Source organism: Trichomycterus rosablanca, chromosome 2, assembly GCF_030014385.1.
Source record: "Trichomycterus rosablanca isolate fTriRos1 chromosome 2, fTriRos1.hap1, whole genome shotgun sequence".
Taxonomy (NCBI): Eukaryota; Metazoa; Chordata; class Actinopteri; order Siluriformes; family Trichomycteridae; genus Trichomycterus; species Trichomycterus rosablanca.
In genome coordinates this window covers 28,346,981-28,373,791 of record NC_085989.1, presented here as the reverse complement: position 1 = coordinate 28,373,791, position 26,811 = coordinate 28,346,981, and the positions used below count along the sequence as shown (strand labels likewise).

At 37.4% G+C, this 26,811-nt stretch overlaps 1 protein-coding gene across 1 annotated transcript in view; it reads left to right on the top strand.

Moving 5' to 3' along the window:
* The window catches only part of LOC134308114 (potassium voltage-gated channel subfamily KQT member 4), a 58,692-nt gene extending 32,580 nt beyond the window's left edge, over positions 1 to 26,112 (top strand). Inside the window, exons 2-15 of the mRNA XM_062990650.1 lie at positions 1,951 to 2,041; positions 4,204 to 4,330; positions 4,422 to 4,597; positions 6,078 to 6,203; positions 6,348 to 6,458; positions 6,546 to 6,641; positions 7,581 to 7,669; positions 8,665 to 8,787; positions 14,135 to 14,191; positions 18,388 to 18,617; positions 18,699 to 18,798; positions 23,729 to 23,860; positions 23,998 to 24,136; positions 25,909 to 26,112. Of these exons, the coding sequence (XP_062846720.1) occupies positions 1,951 to 2,041; positions 4,204 to 4,330; positions 4,422 to 4,597; positions 6,078 to 6,203; positions 6,348 to 6,458; positions 6,546 to 6,641; positions 7,581 to 7,669; positions 8,665 to 8,787; positions 14,135 to 14,191; positions 18,388 to 18,617; positions 18,699 to 18,798; positions 23,729 to 23,860; positions 23,998 to 24,136; positions 25,909 to 26,112 (1,801 nt within the window). The remainder of the gene's footprint in view (positions 1 to 1,950; positions 2,042 to 4,203; positions 4,331 to 4,421; positions 4,598 to 6,077; positions 6,204 to 6,347; positions 6,459 to 6,545; positions 6,642 to 7,580; positions 7,670 to 8,664; positions 8,788 to 14,134; positions 14,192 to 18,387; positions 18,618 to 18,698; positions 18,799 to 23,728; positions 23,861 to 23,997; positions 24,137 to 25,908) is intronic.
* Positions 26,113 to 26,811: the final 699 nt, after the last annotated feature.

Genomic DNA, 26,811 nt, shown 5'->3' with positions numbered 1-26,811 from the left:
ATTTCATACAGCGCTCCTAGCACCTCAGTGTTCCATTCAGTTGACCCCTTATCATTGAATTTAATATCCAATGTATGCAGGGTAATAAAAATATAATTTAAAACTGGATTTTCTCTTATTTTTATTTTTATTACCTCCATCACTTAAACACTGAATACTAATAAAGCATCTATGCGAGGGGCATACCTAGAACTGTCCTTCTCCAAAAATGTATCACCTCTATGATCCTCACTGGTTCAATTTAAAAGATGCTTCTCACTCCTTGTCGTTTGTCCAGTATAACAGATCCACATTTAAGAACGGAACAACAAGTAGCGAGTAATTAGCAAGTAATTTTAGATAACATTATGATATTGATAAAGCACTTGCTGGCTGGGAGAAATACCATGTTTAGTACTCAGATACTACCCTAGATAGTTTTTACTTCTTTCATTTGTGCCTAAATCTGTTTTTGCTTGTACAATTTGCTGTTTCTTCTACGACAATTCCATAAATATAAACTATTACGTCAGCAAATTTGAACACCACTAAGCCATTTTAAAGGATTTTTATGCTGAAATACTGTAACATGAAAACACACAAATAAAAAGTCAACGACAATAATAATGAAGTATTGTTTATGTACTGAATAAGAGCTTTAAATGAAATACTACTAGTAGCAGCACTACTATTTCTACGTTCTATTATTACTACTACTAATAATAATCAATTTGTTTTTGTTAATACTATCTCATAAACGTTACATAGGACAGATGCACCAGTGTCTTCCAGTGTATTTTCAATATCTACCTTGGTAAAGCTTATATTAAGAGACTTCTGTTCTTCCGTTTAAACAAATCTCTGTGTAGTGTCTAGTCCAATTTTATCATTTGTAAGAACTGCTGTTCCTCAGCTAAAATAAAATTGCCTGTAATTTACAAACATCTAAACACCAGCAGATAAGAAATGTAGGATATAATTTTTGTTAAAATATCTCTCTTGAGAAATGTTACTCATCGGTTCTTATTTAAACTTTGGAAACAGACATTTTAATTTTACTATTTATGTGTTATCACACATAAATGTGCATGTGTAACTTAAAGGTTTGTAAAAATTTTGAAGACCTTAATATGGGATGTTCTACACACTCCTAACAAAACCATCCTCATAACACTAAACAATGATAGATCCTTTCCTTGTGTATTCCAATTACAGAATGTAGAATTAAGCCAGCAGGAGACGACCCAAGTGAGCTGTTTGAATGACTGAGAGAAATTGCTCCTCCAGCAGAGAGAAGTTAAAATGATGTAGGATAAAAGAAAGGCTGCTTCTTTCTGTAGTTGCTGTTTTCAACTACAGAGAAAGCAGTTTCACAACACCTCAGCTGAAAATACCAAGAATAGCCTTGGAAACTGTTACTGCATTAGGTTATATACACATACACACATATATATGATATATGAAAGGATTTCAGTTGTGTAGCATATTATAATTTATTTTCTAAAAATTGATTTGCTGTAGTGTGACGACATTGAAGGCTTTTATGAAGATAAATGGAGAGTTAAGTTGCATAGCACATCATTACACAAAAGTACTGGATGATCAATAAACAGGAAATCTCACACATGGTACAACATTGGCCAGGAATTAGGCTTTTAATCTCTTCTGTTAGCCTATCTATTTTTCAGGCCAGCATGTTGGGCATGCTGGGTGCGGTCCATCACAGTGGTGATTATGAGCATCTGTATGTAAAGCTCAGTTCCAACTTCAATTGGATGACTTGTCCAGAGGTTTTGATGAATCATTTTTCTTTGTTGCTTCAGAGTCCCTCCTGTGGCTGTTTTTGTGCAATGTCTACTGCTAGTCATTTTTTTTAGTCTTTTAAATCATGCTTTTTTTGTACATTTTTGTTCTGCTCTCATTTGTAAGCATTGACATGTCTTTGGGTTTCTTTATGTGTGTGTCCTACAGTTTTTTGCTGGTGTTCAGCTGTCTGGTGCTTTCTGTCTTCTCCACCATTCCCACCCATCAGGAAACTGCCAACCAGGGGCTATTCATCCTGGTAAGCTTTCTAGCTGACAAGTACCTCAATACACAGTAGCATACTTATATAAGAGTTTTAAGAGTTTTGCATTGACATTTTGGTAGGCAGAGAGGGCAAGAAGGCACAGATGATTGTCAGTTTCTCAATCTGATCAGTCAGAATCTTCTAATTGGTGGTCACCTGCACTTCATGAGAGTTTATTTGCTCCTGGTGGGGAGTGAATTAACCAACCGGGACTAGCAATGCACACCAATTGGCGCATTCGTGCATAATATGAATTTATAAGTGCTCGAAAAAGGGACATTACGCCACCTCTGGGAAAATCTACTTTCCCAGGGCGGTTCCTTTGTGAGGCCCAAAATGCCATGACACTGGTTGAGTTCCCAGAAAGAGATAAGTATGCTGGCATTGCATGCCAGCGGAAAACTGGACCAAATTGCGCAATCCGGAATCACAGTTTCAGAAAAAATAGCTGGTGTGCCAGCAAAGGAGCAAGTCTAAGAGGAAGAAACTGACCACGTGGACCCTGTCTCATTCCTAATCGGTTGAGATTGCATTCCAGACACGGTCAGTACTTGGATAAAAGTTTTACTATTTTTCTTTGCCCTGGGAGCGCAGCCTGCTCCAGAGGTGGCATAATGTCCTGTTTCCAGATTGGACCTTGCCCGTAAATCCACGTTACGGGTGGGGTGCGCCAGTTGTTGTGAATGTGTGAGTGCCGCTCATGCATTGATAGTCCTTTTTGGTTCTGAGTGATCTCTAGTTTTCTTTTTTTCTGAGAACTGAGTTGTTGTAGACAGCTGTAGCAGTATGTCATATTTACAATCAGTTCCTAGTTTTAGCCACCTTATTTATTTGCGATTTTTGTTTGTGACTTTCAGCAAGGATAATGTTCTACCTTGGTTAAATACCTGGCACCTGGGTTCTTGCAGGTGATGGCTTCACCTTGCAATTCGGTAGCAAGGTGCAACCCACCCGGTTACACATTGGGTGTCGTTTTTAAGGATGTGTCTAAAGGGTGGTAAATAGGAAACAATTTGCAAATTGTATGCAATGTGCTTTGTTTGCAGTATATTGCTTTTAATAATTGAATAATCTCAGAATTGTGGACTATAGTAGGAAGAAAAAATAGGAATTTCAAAAGAATAAGAAGTTAATGTCTAATGGCACAAAAAAGGTAATGAACTTGTAATACACAATAATCATCAATATAAATATATTTTCCATCTTCATCATGTTGTCTTACCTTCAGCAGCTCTTAAGGTCTAATGACCGATTGGCATGTTGCATGATGGGCTGTTTAGTGTCATGTTTCCTCATGGCCACATTATGTGTGCATCACCCTCTGGAAGCTGTTTAGAACCAGTAGTCCTTACAGCAATGATTTATATATACACCAGTAGAAAGTTCTTTTATATAAAGACCGAGAGCGAGAGAGAGAGAGAGCGAGAGAGAGAGAGAGAGAGCGAGAGAGAGAGAGCGAGAGAGAGAGAGAGAGAGAGAGAGAGAAAAAAAGAGAGAAAAAGAGAGAAAAAGAGAGAGGGAGTTCTGTGCAAAGGTATTAGGCAGGTGTGGAAAAATGCTGCAAAGTAAGAATGCTTTCAAAAATAGAAGTATTAACAGTTTATTTGTCAATTAACAAAATACAAAGTGAATGAACAAAAGAGAAATCCAAATCAAATCATTATTAGGTGTGACCACTCTTTACCCTCAAAACAGTGAGGGAACTTGGCAGGTAGTTTGTTCCAAACATCTTGGAGAACTAACCACAGATCTTCTGTGAATGTTGGCTTGCTCAAATCCTTCTGTCTCTTCATGTAATCCCCATGTAATCCGGGAAGTTAAATTTTGGTCTTAACAAACCATTAGCCTCTTATTCATGACTTTCAAAGACTCAGTTTAACAGTGTACAAAAATGTAATAATTTAGAACAATTTAACATGTTTTTTCTCTGGGCTTTTTTGGTAAAGTCATATTGATAGAGTTGGGTTATATATTTTTATTTTTATTATATATTATATAAATCTATTATATCTATTTATTATTATATTTATTTATATTTAGTGTAAGCTGTACACTGCCTTCTAGACATTTTGGACTTGGGTTACAATTAGACATTAAGATTTTCAGTGTTTAAAATAGAGCATTGCAACTCTTCTGTGTTTGCTTGTGTACTGTAGGAATTTGTCATGATTGTGGTGTTCGGGCTGGAGTACATTGTAAGGGTGTGGGCAGCTGGTTGCTGCTGCCGTTACAGAGGATGGCAGGGTCGGCTACGTTTTGCCAGGAAACCTTTCTGCGTTATAGGTATAGTGTGTCTGCCCTCATAACGAGCTTTTACATGTTAATATGAAAGTTTTTACATTTTTACCATGTTTGCGCCCCTCTCCGTCTTTAGACTTCATTGTGTTTGTGGCATCGTTGGCTGTGATAGCAGCAGGCACACAGGGAAACATCTTTGCAACATCGGCTTTGCGTAGCATGCGCTTCCTGCAGATTCTGAGAATGGTGCGTATGGACAGACGAGGAGGCACCTGGAAACTGCTGGGCTCTGTGGTGTATGCTCACAGCAAGGTGACCGCATGTTTAGCCCACAACCTGGGATTTATATCTGTTTTGACCAGGAACTTCAGATGCTTATTTTCTCTGGAACAACTAGAAAAAAGAATGAAAAAGAAGGGAAATAATAATATCACTTAAAAATAACAAACATTAACGGTTTATAAGTCGTTTAGTACTTTGACAAGATAGTCAGCAATTACAGTCAGTCACCTTTTCAAGGTGCCCCACTGTCACTTTGGCCACTTTTCATTGTCTAGGCTGCTGAAAAGCCACCCCATAATATGTTTGCTGCAACAGATTTAGTCTTTAGTCTTATCACCGTTACGGGTTCAGTTTTGCGCATGGATAGTCACACCATGATCCCATTATCCCCCGTCTCTGTGCAGGCGCCATCAATCAGCCAGCAGAGATCATAATTGCATCTAATTGTTAAGAGGATTCCCTTCCAGCACTTTCACTGCGAATGAGCCAATCATTGTTCACATAGGTGCCCAGCCTTTCGGTAGCAGAGCTGAGATTCGAACCGACGAGTTTGAGATGTCAGCTCTAGTGTGCTGATGTGTTTTACCGCTGCACCACCTGCACATCGATTAGGACTTTTTGATCACTTCTGTTTCAAATGATGTCTTGCATAATGTCCTCTTTGGCTGATCTATTAAAATGGGCTTCAGCTGAGTCAGAGTGACAGTTGATAGTGAAAAGCTATTTACCTCGCCATGACAATATGTTAATAATTCATAACATTTAAATTAAGATTTAAGTAAAGATGCATATATAAAATATTCACTTTATCACTAGTGCTATTATATTTTAGTGCTATTATTATTGTTTAGTTTTTTCTTAATTGATTTTGGCAAATTTCACACTCTATACAAATAAGTGTCTTTCCCTCCAACTAAGTCTCCCCTGTTGAATAAAAGCTATTTGGAAGGGTGATGTGATTTAAGAAAGATGTATCACTGCCTTCTTCAATACACATGACCTCACAAACTGTCTAGAATGACTGTTAATTGTGTGATCAAAAGGGGGACAATACATTGTCAATTATTCTTGGACTTGATCTTGGACTCCTTGATTGCCAGGAATCAAACCCCTGGTAATAAAGTGAGCACATGGTTTTTGTGCCACCCAAGAGTCCATACTTTTGATGTATATTTTGTTTTCAGATTTTATTTAAAATTATGTTTAGATTGAGTTTGTTTTGGTCTGTTATTTCTTAGCTTTAATTTAAAATTTTAATTTACAATTTTAATTTACAATTTTAGTTTAAGTTTTGTAAATGTAGTTGTTTTTACACAAATTACATTAATTTACACTGCAAAAATGGTAACAATAATAATAATAATATGGTAATAATTACTTGTGATTTTATTATAATTGTAGTCTCTTTAAATTTTATTCACTTTTTCAGTTTAGTTTACTAAAATGTACTTATTGTAGCTTGTTTAGTTTTAGATTTACTGTAATACACTTGTTTCTGACTCTCTTTTAGGAACTTGTCACTGCCTGGTATATTGGCTTTCTGGTATTGATTTTTGCATCATTTTTAGTCTACTTGGCTGAAAAGGACATCAACAAAGAGTTTTCCACCTATGCAGACTCCCTCTGGTGGGGAACTGTGAGTACAATGCTTAGTTGTTTGAATTTCTTAATTCAGTTCTCTCAAATCTCAAGTTCTCACATGTACAGTATGCCTCTCAAGAAATTTTATAATAAATCTTCCTAAAACTTCATTTACTTCTGTTGCTGTGTCTGCTTACAGATAACCCTCACCACGATTGGTTATGGTGACAAGACTCCACACACATGGCTCGGGCGGCTCCTAGCTGCTGGCTTTGCTCTGTTGGGGGTGTCTTTTTTTGCCCTTCCTGCAGTAAGTGCAACTGTTTGGCCATGATCTGTACAATTTTAGCATTTTGAAGGAATAACTAATGGAAATGTCTATGTTCTATTTTTCAAGGGAATTCTTGGTTCAGGTTTTGCTCTGAAAGTACAGGAGCAACACAGACAGAAACACTTTGAGAAGAGGAGGACACCTGCAGCCACGCTAATACAGGTGATGATCTGTTCAACATCACAACTGCAAAGAAAAAAAACAAAACCAGACATAATTTAATAATAAAAGCACATATCTGAAGAACAAATTAAGGGAATTTGTCTTCAAAAGGGTGGGAGCAAAGCCATTTGACTGAATTGATAAGCCAGTTTGTAAGCCAGATTAACTTGTTTGCTATGGTTTGATAGATTATGTACAGAATACAGGAATGTTAGAGTTACATATTTCATACATATTCTTTACATATTCTATTTGTTCCATTACAGGAACACATTGTGCACAGTGTTAATTGGGTATGTTTTTGTCAAATAAAACATAATTGCTTATTTTGTGACATATGTGAGCTGTACAGTTATAAATTCCAATTAATCAGCATTCCTGCTCTTCAAATTGAACTTTGTGTTGCATTTCAGGTAGTTTCATTAGAACAGTAAGGTGTGCTATGTGACATAGTTAGCATTGCATTGCTTTCTAATCAATGTAACTAAAACAGTTTAAAAAAATGAGCATTGTTAGCCTAGTGCATCTGGGCAAATAAGCTGAAACTGTAATATATTCAAGCACACATTGTTGGTTAAACTGGTAAACTCATGAATACAAAACATATAAAGCAGTAAATAGATTAAAACTAATACAATTACAACAGTCCAATATTTAAAAAATGTAAAATACTTTATAACTCTTAACATTGAGATCACAATTAAGATGTAAATAACTGTAATTGCTCACATTATTAGTACAAGCTTAAGTACAACAAACATTCTTCCAAAACAGCTTTGACAATCTCTTTAAATGCTGTAAAATGCTTTTTCATTCTGTCCCCAGTGACACTGATGAATGAACTCAGGATCTGTAAATGTGTGAATGTGTTTGTATGTATGTATGTATATGTGTGTGTGTGTGTGTGTGTGTGTGTGTGTGTGTGTGTGTGTGTGTCAGGCTGCATGGCGTCTCTATTCTACAGATTCAAGGCATTCATACCTCACAGCTACCTGGTACTTCTATGACAGTATGCTTCCATCCTTCAGGTGACTATAAACTGACATAACTCATGTACAAGCCATGTTAATAATTCACTCCTTTCAGACGTAAAACATTATTATATTATAAGATTTCTTTTATTATAGTTCCAAAGTCACCCAACTGGTGAGAGGTAGTGTCACCAGTAAATTTAGTGTAAATAAAACACTTTCATTTCAACAGTAATAAGACATGAATATAATTTGGTTGTTTTTTACCATAATCTGCATAAAGATTCCTGGACAACACGTTTATTTATACTAAGTATATTTTTAATAGTTCTAGTTTACTCTCTACATCAGGTCTTTTATTAGTGTTAATTTAATTTGCCTGAATGTTTTTCATATTTAGTTTATGTTTACCTTTTATGTAGTTTTGCTCATTTACATGCTTTTTAATTGTTCTTATTTAATTGATCTGACTAATTAGTTTGCTAAAAACATCATATCCTTAATATATACAGTTGCAGTTGGAAATAATCAGTCAGGAGTAGCAGTATAATTTGTTATTACTGCCAGATGGGATTTGGATAGGCCTGCAGACTTTTGAAAGAACGCAAGAGTACCAAGGCAAGAGTGCCAAGGCATTTTGAGGAGAGGAGGTAATTTCTGGTGGTAAAACAATGTCCCACTAAGTACAGTGGTGATTAAATAATAGTGCACATTAACATTTGTCAAGAGAACTAGATTTTTTTTATTTAAACTAAAAATTATGTCAACTTATCTTCTCATCCTTGCAATCATAAAATAGTAGTGATTATTTAAAATCAAATAATTGGGGGATGGGGGGCTAACAATATTTCCGATTGCAACTGTAAATAGCTTTTGTTTTTTGTTTTTACCTCAACTTATTAAACAAATTCTTTTTTAAATTCACAAATTCTCTCTTGATTTTGATTTTGTGATGATTTGCATTTTGCTATTTGTTGATCATTTTTTTTGCTTTTGTCATGATTTTGTTATTATTATTTATTTATTATTTATTATTTTTGCTCATTGGTCAGGGAATTGACATTACTGTTCAGTCACCTCCAACGGCAGCGTAACACCAAGAAGGTTCTTCACAACTACCACACCCTGCTGTCAGGGCTACGACCATACAGTTCCCTCTATGTGTCGGGGGACAGGTATGCAGCTGTCCACCTTCAAAATACACACACTTAATAAGCATTATTATCTGACATATTGTACAGCAGGAAATTACACTGGATCAGTCTGTGTGGGGCAGGGTAAAAAAACACTGTTGTGTGTGACTTTTGAGTCCTCCGAAAGAAAAGCATTAAAAACCATCCTGCTGCTGTGTTTAAATATAACCACACTGGTTTGAGAGTACTTCAGAAAACCATTGTCACGTAACATTCTACCACTACATTAAGAAATGCAACCTGAAACTCTATTATGCAAAGAGAAAGCCATACATTAATTCTATACAGAAATGCTGCAGAGGCCCGAGGCCATCTCAAAACACAAAAAGCCAAAGGTGCAAAAGGCATTGGAAACTTACATTTGTATAAAGACACCATTGACACCAATCCCATTGTATATTAGGATTCAAGTCATCATGATGACATTTTATATCTAGGAACTCTATGTTTATTTCAGCAATACAATGTCAATCCTTCTGTACATGCTTCAACAGTGTGGCTTCATAGACTATTGAATCCTATTGCAAATCCTGTATCCCTTGCAAATACTGCAACAAATAGTATTTTCAGTTTCCAAAAGTGTAAATAAAAAAAAATCTGATTTAACATAGTGGTAGACATGCCTTTGTCCCAACTTTTTGAATGTATTGCAGGCATCAAATTGTAAATAAGTTTATATTTAGATTAGACTTCAGGGGAATATATTTGCAAAAGTTGGTTATAAACAGAGCTGTTTTCATGTTACCATTTCTTTTCTGACTGCATGATCGGCAGAGACACACAACACTTTTACCTCTTGTCCAGAGATTTATTTTAATGCCACAGCAACTGAACATTTTTTTTCTATAACTATAACTATATACAGTGCCTTGCAAAAGTATTCAGCCCCCTTGAACTTTTCAACCTTTTGCCACATTTCAGGCTTTAAACATAAAGATATGAAATTGTAATTTTTTGTGAAGAATCAACAACAAGCGGGACACAATCGTGAAGTGGAACGAAATGTATTGGATATTTTAAACTTTTTTTAGAAATAAAAAACTGAAAAGTGGGGCGTGCAATATTATTCAGCCCCCTTGCGTTAATACTTTGTAGCGCCACCTTTTGCTGCGATTACAGCTGCAAGTCGCTTGGGGTATGTCTCTATTAGTTTTGCACATCGAGATACTGAAATTTTTGCCCATTCTTCCTTGCAAAACAGTTCGAGCTCAGTGAGGTTGGATGGAGAGCGTTTGTGAACAGCAGTTTTCAGCTCTTTCCACAGATTCTCGATGGGATTCAGGTCTGGACTTTGACTTGGCCATTTTAACACCTGGATAAGTTTATTTGTGAACCATTCCATTGTAGATTTTGCTTTATGTTTTGGATCATTGTCTTGTTGGAAGATAAATCACCGTCCCAGTCTCAGGTCTTTTGCAGACTGCAACAGGTTTTCTTCCAGAATGGTCCTGTATTTGGCTCCATCCATCTTCCCATCAATTTTAACCATCTTCCCTGTCCCTGCTGAAGAAAAGCAGGCCCAAACCATGATGCTGCCACCACCATGTTTTACAGTGGGGATGGTGTGTTCAGGGTGATGAGCTGTGTTGCTTTTATGCCAAACATAACGTTTTGCGTTGTGGCCAAAAAGTTCGATTTTGGTTTCATCTGACCAGAGCACCTTCTTCCACATGTTTGATGTGTCTCCCAGGTGACTTTTTATAGATATCTTTGAGAAATGGCTTTCTTCTTGCCACTCTTCCATAAAGGCCAGATTTGTGCAGTGTACGACTGATTGTTGTCCTATGGACAGATTCTCCCACCTCAGCTGTAGATCTCTGCAGTTCATTCAGAGTGATCATGGGCCTCTTGGCTGCATCTCTGATCAGTCTTCTCCTTGTTTGAGCTGAAAGTTTAGAGGGACGGCCGGGTCTTGGTAGATTTGCAGTGGTCTGATACTCCCTTCATTTCAATATGATCGCTTGCACAGTGCTCCTTGAGATGTTTAAAGCTTGGGAAATCTTTTTGTATCCAAATTCGGCTTTAAACTTCTCCACAACAGTATCTCGGACCTGCCTGGTGTGTTCCTTGGTCTTCATGATGCTCTCTGCGCTTTAAACAGAACTCTGAGACTATCACAGAGCAGGTGCATTTATACGGAGACTTGATTACACACAGGTGGATTCTATTTATCACCATCAGTCATTTAGGTCAACATTGGATCATTCAGAGATCCTCACTGAACTTCTGGAGTGAGTTTGCTGCACTGAAAGTAAAGGGGCTGAATAATATTGCACGCCCCACTTTTCAGGTTTTTATTTCTCAAAAAAGTTTAAAATATCCAATAAATTAAATTCCACTTCACAATTGTGTCGCACTTGTTATTGATTCTTCACAAAAAATTACAATTTCATATCTTTATGTTTAAAGCCTGAAATGTGGCAAAAGGTTGAAAAGTTCAAGGGGGCTGAATACTTTTGCAAGGCACTGTATATATATATATATATACTGTAGATACAGGTCCTTCTCAAAAAATTAGCATATTGTGATAAAGTTCATTATTTTCCATAATGTAATGATAAAAATTAAACTTTCATATATTTTAGATTCATTGCACACCAACTGAAATATTTCAGGTCTTTTATTGTTTTAATACTGATGATTTTGGCATACAGCTCATGAAAACCCAAAAAATTAGCATATTTCATCCGACCAATAAAAGAAAAGTGTTTTTAATACAAAAAAAGTCAACCTTCAAATAATTATGTTCAGTTATGCACTCAATACTTGGTCGGGAATCCTTTTGCAGAAATGACTGCTTCAATGCGGCGTGGCATGGAGGCAATCAGCCTGTGGCACTGCTGAGGTGTTATGGAGGCCCAGGATGCTTCGATAGCGGCCTTAAGCTCATCCAGAGTGTTGGGTCTTGTGTCTCTCAACTTTCTCTTCACAATATCCCACAGATTCTCTATGGGGTTCAGGTCAGGAGAGTTGGCAGGCCAATTGAGCACAGTAATACCATGGTCAGTAAACCATTCACCAGTGGTTTTGGCACTGTGAGCAGGTGCCAGGTCGTGCTGAAAAATGAAATCTTCATCTCCATAAAGCTTTTCAGCAGATGGAAGCATGAAGTGCTCCAAAATCTCCTGATAGCTAGCTGCATTGACCCTGCCCTTGATAAAACACAGTGGACCAACACCAGCAGCTGACATGGCACCCCAGACCATCACTGACTGTGGGTACTTGACACTGGACTTCAGGCATTTTGGCATTTCCTTCTCCCCAGTCTTCCTCCAGACTCTGGCACCTTGATTTCCGAAAACAGTACTTTGGACCACTGAGCAACAGTCCAGTGCTGCTTCTCTGTAGCCCAGGTCAGGCGCTTCTGCCGCTGTTTCTTGTTCATAAGTGGCTTGACCTGGGGAATGCGGCACCTGTAGCCCATTTCCTGCACACGCCTGTGCACGGTGGCTCTGGATGTTTCTACTCCAGACTCAGTCCACTGCTTCCGCAGGTCCCCCAAGGTCTGGAATCGGCCCTTCTCCACAATCTTCCTCAGGGTCCGGTCACCTCTTCTCGTTGTGCAGCGTTTTCTGCCACACTTTTTCCTTCCCACAGACTTTCCACTGAGGTGCCTTGATACAGCACTCTGGGAACAGCCTATTCGTTCAGAAATTTCTTTCTGTGTCTTACCCTCTTGCTTGAGGGTGTCAATGATGGCCTTCTGGACAGCAGTCAGGTCGGCAGTCTTACCCATGATTGCAGTTTTGAGTAATGAACCAGGCTGGGAGTTTTTAAAAGCCTCAGGAATCTTTTGCAGGTGTTTAGAGTTAATTCGTTGATTCAGATGATTAGGTTAATAGCTCGTTTAGAGAACCTTTTCATGATATGCTAATTTTTTGAGATAGGAATTTTGGGTTTTCATGAGCTGTATGCCAAAATCATCAGTATTAAAACAATAAAAGACCTGAAATATTTCAGTTGGTGTGCACTGAATCTAAAATATATGAAAGTTTAATTTTTATCATTACATTATGGAAAATAATGAACTTTATCACAATATGCTATTTTTTTGAGAAGGACCTGTAGATAGATAGATAGATAGATAGATAGATAGATAGATAGATAGATAGATAGATAGATAGATAGATAGATAGATAGATAGATAGATAGATAGATAGATAGATAGATAGATTTTTTTTAATCTCCTGAAGTATTTACAGCAAAACCAAAAAAAAACCAAAAAAACCTAGGCTGCAAAAGATTTTAGTCCCATTTATAGCCTTTGTAATGCCTTAAAATCTCCCAACCAATTCTGTGGATGGGTGTCAAAACATGGACCAGAAGTTTTTCTGTGAATTTAGTAGGGCCCTAATTATAGGTGAATGGTGTAATAGCTCCTCTTGCAAAGATTCTTACACTTGCTACGCCTAAGTGAGTGAGTTTCTAAATAATGAGGTGTAATTTTAATATTTAAAATGAAAGGAATCAAATACAATTTTATTTAATTTCTTTGTACATCATTAATTCATTCATGCTCTCCATTTATTCTTTTCTTTCCATTTCTTCCATCTTTCCATCCACAGTATAAGGAACTCTGCAGTCACAAGGTTTGTGGTAGGCTTTTGAGAGGATTTTCATTCCTCTCATGGATAAAGCTTGTTAGCTTGTTATGATGTTGGTTTTTACCTCTTGTATAGTAAATGTAATAAAATATAGTAATGTCTAGTTTTCCAGTATGTTAATGCTAAACATGATATGATGTAGTGTTGTTGAGAATTAAAAGTAAAACTTTGGGGGCCCTGAGGCCTGACAGCTTTTGTATTTATTATGTTTTATTTCAAAATAAAAACGGACTAGGATTACACATGCTCACATTTTTTCCTGCTTGCAAACGAAACCTTTCCTCTTTTCTCTTTTAAGTAATTTAACTGTCATTTAATTTCATTTTAACTCCTTTTAACAAGTGATCCCTGTTTAGTTGCTTAGTTGGTGCTTTTGACTTTTGTAAGTACTTTGTAAAGTATTTAGGTAACAGGTATACAATAAGTGATTCATGAATCAGAGAAATACCCTGCTCATTTTTATATTGCTCAGACCTTATTCTATGACAAAAAGTTGCACTTGATTTTTAAGTGTCTATTATCAGCTAATGACTTGTTATCTAAAGTAACTAATGTGACGGACCCTTATATTAACTACATATGAGAATATCAGGTGACTGAGCTTTTACTCTGTAATTAGCTGATGGTAGACTCATAAAGAAAACAAGTATAACTGTTGTATCCTGCTGTGGCTCGTTTCCCTTCACAGTCCTCATGCTTCACCCCTCTGCCTTGTGTCTCCTCAGTCAGCTCATATCTAAAAAGCGGGGTTTCTTCCGGAATCATGGTGGCAACAAGCAGAGGTATCCATGTCACGGTGCCTGCTACACATCAGGCATAACTCCCTTTCCGTTGCCTGAAAGTTTCAGTGCCTTACTGAGCCGGAGCTACTTAAACAAAATGCTTACAAATATGTTAAATCATAAAACAAGGTTTGGATAAAATTTATAATGTTAGTGTCATTATATTATATTAATAATATAATATAATATAATATATAATATTAAAACTAATATGAATTTGTAACATTCCTCTTTTTCAACACTACACCACTTACTACTAGTCCAAACAAAGTTATTAGTTGGACAACACAAAAAATATGAGAAAAAAACTCAACTCTGATATCATTCCACACAGAACTACTGAAACAGACAAAATTACTGAATTTTCTCAAAACTCTAATGAATAATTGGATTTCAGCCACATTTGTACTTCAACTCATCTCTGTCAAATAACAAGTGCAGGAATTATAGAAATCACACCACCACTTTCAGCATGAAGAAAAAACAAAAGAGCAAAAAAATAACCAAAAGTGTGCAAAAGCTACAAGTCCATTTCCACAGAACTTAATATTTATGTGTCCACAGTGCACAACATCATTCAGAAGTTCACAGCCCATGAGAAAAATGATTAACAATTATTCAAATGTTAGACAACGAACCTTAATCAACCTCCAAACTAATTCAAGTTGATTTACAGACACAGGGTACAACATTGTCAGCTCACACATGTCATCAGATAAGCAAGAAGGTCCTGGGTGCGATTCTGTGTCCTTTCTGTGTGGAGTTTGCATGTTCTCCCCATGTCTGTGTGGGTTCCCTCCGGGAGCTCCGGTTTCCTCCCACAGTCCAAAGACATGCAAGTGAGGTGAATTGGAGAAATTGTCCATGACTGTATTTGACATTAAATACTTGAACTGATGAATCTTGTGTATAGAGTAATTGCCTGTCCTGTCATGAATGTAACCAAAGTGTGTAAAGCATGATGTTAAAATCCTATAAAATAAATAAATAAACTGTAATCATCTGAATGAAATGGGATGCTATGGTATGAGACTCAGGTGGACCCCACTGCCAACACAGATAAAAACACAGACTGGAAAATATGCTGTGGACAGAAAAGACCAAAATTTTTATTTTATTGTATTTTTTTGGTAAAGCACATCAGTGTACTGTTAATGAAAATCAAATTGAGGCACATTTTCCTATGGTAAAACATTGTGAAGGCTCACAAATTTGCCTGCAAGTTCAAAAATCCAACAGAGAATCCAGATGTAGTTCCCATCGAATACCTGTGCAAGAATTCAAGAGGATGACATTTTAAAACCCATAAGTATGATGTTTTAGACGATTGATATGTTTGGCATTCCTCTTTAAGGTTGTAGCTTTTATACATAGGGTAGATATAGTCAGTGGTTAAGAATGAATGAAAATCAGTTGTTCTGCTAACATAAATTTCAGATCTCTGTCAATTTCATATAAAGAACAATTAAAATTAGTTATCAATTTTAAGTACTGCATTCTTAAATAATAAATACTAAAAAGTAACATATGATCCATTTTAACCTAAAATAAAAACATTTCTTGTGTGTTGAACATTTTGAGTCTACTATGTTATTTTAACTAGGAATATTGTTTTAAAAAACACATTTTAAAGCTGCAGAAGATAGTCTTTACTGTAAAATTTTACACATTCCAATATATATTTTTAATTGTATATGATTAAAAACAAAGGTAACTCTGGCTTAGTAATGTCTGAATGTGGCATGTAGCGTGTGAGAAGTAGACCAAAGATTTTAAAAAAACTGTATAGTTTGTGTTCTCCAGGTTTGGGGCTGGTTTGCCTGTGCTGAAAAGTCTCAAGTTCAGATAAATTACTGATCTTTATGGCTTATCTGAACATAAATATCAGCACTAGCTAAACTCATTAGAGACGTTTTAATGGCATGGTTACATATTCCAGAGATCAGGAAATGTTTTTTAAAGAAAGTGCTTTCTAAGTGAAATGTGCAAGTTGGACTGCGATTCTTCTTTGAGATCTTGTGGGTTTGCAGAGCAGTGGTCCAGGCATGATTTGCATGTTCAGCTTGGCCACTCCTGCTGAGAGGTTTATGATAGATCAAATGCATGTGACTTGGACCTGCTGCATGAGGATAGAATGTTTTAGTTGTTAGAGCAGGACATGAAGCCCCTGCACCTGTAAGGTGCATAATGTCTGAACCCAATTGCAGTATACTTAACCTAGGTAGAACGATACTGAGACTAAAGAGCCACAAACGAAAAGGAGATAGAAGGAAACCAACTACAAGTGGCCAAAATCACAGAAAAGAGAAACAAAAAGAAACTAAAACAAAATCTTTGGGTCTGAAGCAGAGAGGCTATAGAACACTTAGTTGAAGTAGAGGGTATTACACTCCACTTCTCCCAAAAAAAAGCTTGATGTTTACCCTACAGGGACTTTGGCAATAAACTACCAGTGAAAATTTAGATAAAAGAGAAAGTTGAAAACTGAGTTACCACCATGCCAGCTACTCAGTCCACTCACGTGTAATAACCAGTGTTCTCTTATAAAACAGAGTAACTCAGTTAAAGTCAGAATTTAGGAACAAAGCCAGAATTGTAGGACTTTCCCAGCTTCATTGTATTAACAGTGATGAGGTGCAGATACTGCCTGGAAAACACCACTGTCATTCGTCTGCACATTCATGCCCTCTGCTGCTTTTATGATTCTGTAACATGCACCCTCTGCCGATCTCTATGGCAGGTGTCCCAATTAACATTGTGCTGCATATGAAGCAGCTTGGGCTTGTGTTCATGAAACAGCTTACTTAGACTTATGAAATTTGCTAAGTGAAACAATATCAGCAATGTTTCAGTCATATGTAACGTGCATGTCTTTGCTTGATGACCTCAAAAAGATTATTACATTGCTTGTTCCAGTAGCATGCTATGAGTTGACTGATTTTCTCTCTTTAACAGCTCTTTAACATGGAAAAGGATTTTGGGGGTTTTTTTCTGCTAATGTGCCTGCTTTTGTTTCTTCAGCAATTTCAATAGTGATTTAAATGGCTAACCATTAAGAGTGCATACTAGCTTAAAATCTAACGTTTGTTCATTTACTATTGTTTATTGTAGAGAGTTATGGATTTTTGTGCAACAGAACTGAGGACACCATTGTTCAGCAAAGCAAAAGATATATAATTTTACAATGAATCAGAATAAAAATTAATGTAACAATTCTGTACAGTTTTAGCTGTCTGTATAACACACATGTACGCAAATCTTTTGTTAGAGGTTGTCATGTATGAAATCAAAATGAGCTTAAATGTTTTTAAGCTTGTAAGTGTGTAATTAATATCCACATTGACTTTGAACTGACTAGAAAGCCATTCAGCGATTATTGTATATTGTTTTTTAGTGATCTAGTTCATCAAAGACATATTTGATTGATAGTTTTCTCATTATCTAAATAAATAATGTGCATGCACATGCATTAATAACTGTAAAAATAAAGAAATCATTGGTTAAAAATGTTAAACATAATCAGCACATAAATGGAAATAAAAATAAGGAGGTTACAAATAAGTAAATACAAAAATACTTATTTGATCATCAGCTAATAGCTTAGTATCTTAACCTTAAGGGTCTTATTTACCATACTGTATTTTTATTTAAGGGATTTATTAAAGATATTGCATAAAGCTACCGAGTCAGCTAGATAAGTGTTGCAGTTTGTCTCAGAGTTGTGGATTTTTACTCTTAAGCTAAAATCTCAAACCACTTATTTGTTTTCTGTCAGAAGTACTCTATATGCATCTGATGTGACTAATTTAACTAAAACCACTGTATATATAATTTGATGCTTAAGAAAAGTTAGTCATACCAGCCAATGTTTTGAATTTAGGTCAAAAGCTTTTTAGAACAAACACATGCATGTATCTTATACATTTATTTCTCTTTCTCTCCTATTTACTTTATTGGCTCTTTAACTTTATCTGTTGTTGTCTATCTGTTCATCTTTGTGTGTTATTTTACCAAAACCTCCCTGTTCCCTAAGTAATATCTTATACAATTGGCCCATTAAGTTCTGTAGCAACCGTTAAAACACTGGTGGCTGTTCTATATAACAATGTGATGGTAACTATTCTATATATTAGCCTGATAAGTGCAATGAAATTACGCTGTTGTTTGAAAATATAGTGTTGTAAATTTCCTGGCAGTGGGAAGATTGGATTTCGTGATCGCATTAGGATGAACAATTCCCGCTCCACTCAGGCAATCCGGAGCAAGACATCGTCCCCTGTGCCCACGGGGAGTGTACGCCAGTCACCAAGCACTGAGCATGTTCCTGAAACCACCAGTCCCAGTAAAGTGCAGAAGAGCTGGAGTTTTAATGACCGAACCCGATTCCGCACTTCACTACGTCTGAAGGCACGTCCTGCTGCAGATGGTATAGCACTGCAATCACAAAGCCCAGTGCCCACATACAAAGAACTCAATAAAATTTCTTATGATAGTGTCTTTTTTGTAGTGGAGGGCGTTGGTGAAGAGAACACAGAGGATAAGTCATACTGTGATGTTGCTGTAGAGGATGTTATACCAGCGGTGAAGACCCTGATCCGAGCAGTTAGGTGAGTCTAGAAAATATGGCCAGTGTTGCAAAAGTAACCAGATGGTCTTTCGAGTTTAGGTTATACTATGTAGCAATTTGACTGGCACATTAGTGTGGAATTTCAGGCATTCCAAATGCTTTGGGCTGTTTACTTTGTCTACAACAGGCTTTACTGGATTTTCTTTACAATGTTGTCATTGCATTTTGTTTTTGTTTTAAAATCCTTCTTTACCCTTGATTTTTTAAGAGGCAAACATTAAGCAAATATTCCTCTGCCTAAAATGTAGAAGACCTGGCTCTTAAGAGGTGGAAAACTTTTACTCCATCATCTTGAGATTATGAGTAAAACCCTAATGATACATAGTCCCGATTTCTGTGGATTTTTCATATGGTTGCATTTGTGTCTCCACTATCAAAGTAACACTGCATATATAGATAAATAATAGGTAGCACAGTGGTGCAACTGGTACGGTGGGAGAGTCATAGGGACCTGCCTTTGGGCTTTGCCTGTAGTCATTGTTTTCTCTCTTATCTCATAAAAAACATGCCATTTGGCAAATGACTGCTCTAGATTGGCCATAAGTGTGACTGAGTGAGTGAGTGTGCGACTGAGTGGCTGACCAAGGCCTCCAGGGGTGAAGTAGTTGTCTTGGGGATGGAAAACCAGTCAAGCATGTTCATTAAAATGAGAAGGCATTTTTTTATGTTTTTAAATGTGATATTATATTGTGTCTGCCATATTGTTTAGTAAATAAATGTTTATTAAGACTTGGTGCTTATTGATGTAGTTGAGTTAAGTTAAGGTTGATTTTGGACAGTTCTCTCAAGGAGTCACAATCAACTTCCCGCCATGGTGAAAAAATAAGACAATCCAGAGTCCAAATGCATGGAATACTTTGTACTGCTGAGAAGTGTAAGTTCTATGGCCAGTACAGCGCAGGGCTTGTAAACATCTCATGGAACAAGAATATTTATCTTACCTTTTGCTTTGGCATTTTGACTTTGCTGTCCCATAGATAGATAGAAGGGGTGTCCTAATACTTTTGTCAATATGGTGAATAAAAAATAAAAGACTTCTGCATCTTCTATCTAAGTTCCATTTTCCGTGTGAAGCAATTTTAAAAGTAGGTCAGTTACAAAGTTCTGTCATTGCTGTTCTTGAAGAAAATAGGAAGCCATGGAACATTGCAAATGTTGCAAAAGTTGTGCTTTTTTACCATTAATATCTCAATTGACAGTGATAGATGAGATAAGCAAGGTGCGTGGCAACCATTATCTTCAAGATGAAGTTACTAAAAATGTAACGCTGACATGTTCTTGATTAATGCTTTCATCAGTTGATTAGGTTCACTATCCATCTATTTCAACTAACATGGCAGTGTTTTTATGCAGCTTGAACAATATATTGGGACAAGATTATGTATTAGTTTCCTCAACAGTTTTAACAAAGAGTCAATTGAGAGATGTTGTTAGGAAAAGTCATGTTCTATGCAATAAATAAAATTAAACGTGTAACTATCCAGCCTTTGTCACATAAGGGAAATAAAATATACAACAATAATTAGTAGTGACAAGAGAAATCAGAATAGTTTAGCTTACATTTTGCATTGACATTTTGACTTTGCTGTCCCATACAGTTGGGTATGAATATAAGATCATGCCAGCCTGATTCTCATACTCATCGATCACTAACAAGAAGGAGCATAGAATACAACAGTGATAAGCAACAAGAGTAGCTACACAGTTGTAAATGTCCATTTCAACTTCTAGGGCAATAATGAAGTTTATAAGCAACTGGATATGTTTAGAATCTACCTGGGGGAGGACAAATGTCTATACTGACTGCACACACAATGAAGAGGATGGTTCGAGTGGCCAAAGAATCTACAATTAGGTGCCACCTATTTAACCCAAAGTTGTTAAGGAAAGTTGCCAGAGAAAAATTAAGTACTTACAGTTTGCCAAATGTTACTAGAACTTTCAGTAGGACCATGTTCATGTCAAATTCAGCATTTTGGCACCTAACATCACACTAGTTTTTATCAAAACAAAACTGCCTTAAATGGGCAGCAACTGGATCTACCTGCGGGACATTTGATCCAAAAAGCACCTACAAGTCAACAGAAACTGAACACAAAATCACAATTTACCTGAACATCTAAAGTCCTCATAATAAATACTTGTGGAATAAGCTGAAACAGTATGGATTTAGGAATTTAAAAGAACTGGCGAAATCCTATATGAAGCAATAATCTCAGATCACCTCCCATCTGTTCTCCAGTTTTATTAAGCGTAGTAGTAGAAAACTTCAAACTTAGCAACGGAAGATTACAGAAAGAACTTAAAGAAGGGGTGCCAGTATTTCTGACACACAAAGATTTGAAAAAAAATGAAGGACAAAATTTAAATTTTGTGTTAAATCGTACATATAATAAGGGTGGTGTGTTCATATTTTGAATAAAATATCACACGGATAAGAAGTGAAGAATGTAGCCAGTTTTGTTTTACTAGATTTATTTTCAACCACAATAACTGTTCCTATGGCTGTAATTAGTCACAGCAACAAAAACGGTTGCTTGGGGCTGGGGTCGTCTTAAAGATTGACAGTATAGTGATACAAAATAGAGTCAGCAGTTATGGAAACCCTTGGAGAGAACAAAAGAGTGGAATTTTTCCCTGCTTTTTCCTTCCTTTTTTATACCTGCATCTGGGACCCAGCAGAGCAAAATGTGCACCTATCTGCAAAATTATAGGACAAGCAAAATGCTGCCTAAATTCAAGAGTCATCAATAAATTTGGGTTCTGGGGCGCTAGAGTGTGTGTAGGTACAGCTGTAGAGTTCCACTTGCATCCTCCCAGCAGAAAGGTCACTGTCACACAGACTAACGTGCAGAACTTGCCATTTATGATTTGCAAATTCAAAGCATTCCTGCAAAGTTCAGCCTCTTCCCCTGCTGGCCCTGCCTTATTTCTCAGCTTTAGCTGTGATGTTATCTCTCTTGTCCTCAGAGAAAGAATAGTTTCTCTATCAAAGGTTTTTTCCAGGGCAAAATGTCTGCAACTGCAAACACACACCACCCCAGTCACATGAAGTCATTTATCATGGTATATTAAGACAGTTTGAGTACAGCTACTTGCCCATGCCATGTATTTTTTTTATTTTTTTTATTTATTTAATTATTTTTTATTTTGTCTAGTAAGCTTTATGAAGAAACGCAATACACAGTAAAACCATTTGGCCACTAGAGGGTGCTTTACGGTGTGTTTGAGAATACATTTAGTAGAACTTCTTTGCCATACAGTAACCAAGTAAATTCCTACCAGGTGGCATCCCATCTTAAAAAAGTCATGTCTGTAAAATGTATTTAAACAATGCACCAAAAAATGTTGCCAAACTTATCTTCATTCCTTACTAAGACAGCTAAAAAATAATCTCCTCTACCAGGGGGGTTTCTATACTACTTGTATTGGGGTACACTCAGAATTAAGTGGGGCACAGCCACACCTCTCTGCTTGCCCATCAGTTGTAGGGCCGCAGCTGTGCATCTGGCAAAACGCTTGTTAAAAACTAAATAGTTGAAGCGGGCATTACTCTGTCATGTATGAGAAATGAAAAATCAAAGTAACACTATTCTTTCATTAATACATCAGTTTTGTTTATGTACACTTTATTAGACTTATTTTATTTTATTTTATTTTATTATTGAACAAATAAAAAAACAGAAACAGTGAACATCTATTCAGTTTTGCACCTCTTTGCCAAAATTGCATCCACATTTCTTTGTATAACATACACATAAGGTAGACTGAAAATGTAAGAGAATCATTTTATTAGTTACTTTCTGCAGTTCCTAATTTTATGACATTATCTATGTTATATAAGTGGCTAGCCAAAACAAGCAGCCTTGTCTGCTGTGTGGCTGACTTGCTTTTAAATATTTATGTATGTCCATCACTCCATGTGAAAAAACGAAAGAAACTGGCTGTGACTGAAAGCATTAACTGCTAAAGCTTTTGATAGAATGCTTGGGCAATATGAGAAATGTGGTGCTTGGACATACATTTGATATGTACGTATGTCATGGCAGTCTTGAAATCTAAATGATATCGGCAACTGTTCTTTTTGTGATTGTATAAACTAAACACATACAGTACTTTCTTGGCCAAATCATTTTTTACAATATTAAGTTGTTTTATACATTTTTTTGTTTTTCCTTTTTTAAACAAAATGGGAGAACGTACATTCAAATCATATTGTCGCGTTGGCGTTGAAGACGCAGAGGAAATAGCTCTTTCAGTGAACATGTGGGCAAACACCCATTCACACACATAGACATTCATACCACATTCACACAGCTGGTGATGCATTTCTCAGCATAGCCAACCCATTCCCAGCGCTGAGCAACACGGTCACGGTAGATCTTGATACCACAGCCGCAAGTCCTTCTGGGTAAATCTCCGCCCCCTTCTAGTCCACAGCAGCGGGTCGCTACAATATCCTATTAACTACTTGTGTCTTTGTACCCACTGCTGCAGACCCCTACCCTGACCAAAGAGGGTAGTACCTAACACACACACTCTTCAACATGTGTGCAGTAACCATCCACTTTTGTTCAACTGCCAGAAACAGGTTCACACAAACAGTAGAGGCCGCAATTATACTAAATAATAAGGAATCCATTTGGCACATTACATCCAGTTTATTTTACTGTAGACTGTGACCTTCATGTTCCTTTACCCTCTAGTTCTTAGTATCTGATCATCTAGACAAATTTATTTTAAACATAAGGTAACAATTTAGGGTTTCTTCCTGTTTTCTTCATTTACATGTTTATAAAAAAAAGAAGGTAGACCTTCTGTTCTTATCATTGTTTAACCTTTTGTATGATTTCTTATGTGTTTGTTTGTGTGCGTGTGTGTGTGTGTGTGCGTGTGTTACATTGGTTCAGGATACTCAAATTTCTGGTGGCTAAACGTAAGTTCAAAGAAACATTACGTCCATATGATGTAAAGGATGTAATTGAGCAGTATTCAGCTGGACACCTTGACATGTTGGGAAGAATCAAGAGCCTGCAAACAAGGTTAGATTTAATTATAGGTTTAATATCAATCAAGTCCATAAACTATTATGGTTAATGTTTTATGAAAGTTCTGTTGTAATATATCAAAAACAGAGGGAGGAATAAACAATAACCCACTTTTACTTCTGCTTTAAAAGGGTCGATCAGATTATGGGCCGTGGTGCTCTTCAATCTGATAAGAGGCCAAGGACTGAGAAAGTTGAAAAGGTCCCTCCAGAACTGGATCCACTGGATGAGCTGAGCATGATGGGCCGTGTGGTTAAGGTGGAAAAGCAGGTAAATCATAGCTGAAAAGTTCTATGCACAGAAATGACTAAATAACAAATTTTACTATATCGTAACCAGTTACAGGGGCTTATATCTTATACAGGGGTTGGACAAGATAACTGAAACACCTGTCATTTTAGTGTGGGAGGTTTCATGGCTAAATTGGACCAGTCTGGTGGCCAATCTTCATTAATTGCACATTGCACCAGTAAGAGCAGAGTGTGAAGGTTCAATTAGCAGGGTAAGAGCACAGTTTTGCTCAAAATATTGCAATGCACACAACATTATGGGTGACATACCAGAGTTCAAAAGAGGACAAATTGTTGGTGCACGTCTTGCTGGCGCATCTGTGACCAAGACAGCAAGTCTTTGTGATGTATCAAGAGCCACGGTATCCAGGGTAATGTCAGCATACCACCAAGAAGGACAAACCACATCCAACAGGATTAACTGTGGACGCAAGAGGAAGCTGTCTGAAAGGGATGTTCGGGTGCTAACCCGGATTGTATCCAAAAAACATAAAACCACGGCTGCCCAAATCATGGCAGAATTAAATGTGCACCTCGACTCTCCTGTTTCCACCAGAACTGTCCGTCGGGAGCTGCACAGGGTCAATATACACGGCCGGGCTGCTATAGCCAAACCTTTGGTCACTCGTGCCAATGCCAAACGTCGGTTTCAATGGTGCAAGGAGCGCAAATCTTGGGCTGTGGACAATGTGAAACATGTATTGTTCTCTGATGAGTCCACCTTTACTGTTTTCCCCACATCCGGGAGAGTTACGGTGTGGAGAAGCCCCAAAGAAGCGTACCACCCAGACTGTTGCATGCCCAGAGTGAAGCATGGGGGTGGATCAGTGATGGTTTGGGCTGCCATATCATGGCATTCCCTTGGTCCAATACTTGTGCTAGATGGGTGCGTCACTGCCAAGGACTACCGAACCATTCTGGAGGACCATGTGCATCCAATGGCGGTGCCGTGTATCAGGATGACAATGCACCAATACACACAGCAAGACTGGTGAAAGATTGGTTTGATGAACATGAAAGTGAAGTTGAACATCTCCCATGGCCTGCACAGTCACCAGATCTAAATATTATTGAGCCACTTTGGGGTGTTTTGGAGAAGCGAGTCAGGAAACGTTTTCCTCCACCAGCATCACGTAGTGACCTGGCCACTATCCTGCAAGAAGAATGGCTTAAAATCCCTCTGACCACTGTGCAGGACTTGTATATGTCATTTCCAAGACGAATTGACGCTGTATTGGCCGCAAAAGGAGGCCCTACACCATACTAATAAATTATTGTGGTCTAAAACCAGGTGTTTCAGTTATTTTGTCCAACCCCTGTATATACCAACCCCATTTCTGTAAAAGTTGAAACATATTGTAAGAACATTTGTTAATTCTCTTGAACCTTTATTTAACCAACAGAAATGTTTTCACTGTTCAACTTAACTGTATATTGTAAATATAAATAAATTAGGAATTTGATGTCTGCAGCACACTTAACAATGTTTTTATCACCTTTTAATACACTTTAATACACTTAAACTGTGGATACAAATTGTTATTTTTTATTTTTAATTTTTTTAATTTTTGCACATTCCTACTTCAGACAAGACATCAGTTGCTCAAAAGTTTATTGTCACTGTTGTCATTCTCAATAAGAGATGGATCAAACCCATGCACAGTGTGTTGTTTTTTTCTCCTTTTTCTTTAGATTTACATGCAGACACCTTAAGCCACCACTAATAAATATTGTACTTTTCTGACCTCTCAGGTGCAGTCTATTGAGAACAAGCTGGACCTGCTGCTTAACTTCTATTCTCAGTGCCTAAAAAAGGGCTCGTCCCACTTCACACTGTCCTCCTTGCTGGAGCCTGACCTTACCTCTGACTACCACAGCCCCACTGACCAGCGGGATCTCTTTCCTTCTGCCAACACACTCAACATCTCTAATTCAGAAAGCGGCAACATGGAGTGAGCCTAGCACAAAACAGAAGGACCATAAGTACATACTATAGCCACAGGGCGATTAATACTTAGCCAGGAGCTTCAATACTCATCCCGAAGCTTTAAGAATCAGCAGTGAGCTTTACCGCAGCCTGGAGCTTCAACGCTCAGCCACAAGCCTCAGCCACAAGCTTCAGCACTCAGCCACAATCTTCAACACTCAGTCAGGAACTACAGCACTCAGCCACAAGCTTCAACATCAAGTCAGGAGCTTTGACACTCAGCCACAAGCTTCAACATCAAGTCAGGAACTACAGCACTCAGCCACAAGCTTCAACATCAAGTCAGGAGCTTTGACACTCAGCCACAAGCTTCAACATCAAGTCAGGAACTACAGCACTCAGCCACAAGCTTCAACATCAAGTCAGGAGCTTTGACACTCAGCCACAAGCTTCAACATCAAGACAGGAACTACAGCACTCAGCCACAAGCTTCAACATCAAGTCAGGAGCTTTACACTCAGCCACAAGCTTCAACATCAAGTCAGGAACTACAGCACTCAGCCACAAGCTTCAACATCAAGTCAGGAACTACAGCACTCAGCCACAAGCTTCAACATCAAGTCAGGAGCTTTACACTCAGCCACAAGCTTCAACACTCAGCTACAAGCTTCAGTTCTCAGATACAAGCTTTTACATCCAGTCGCCAACTTCAATTTCCTTCAGTTTCC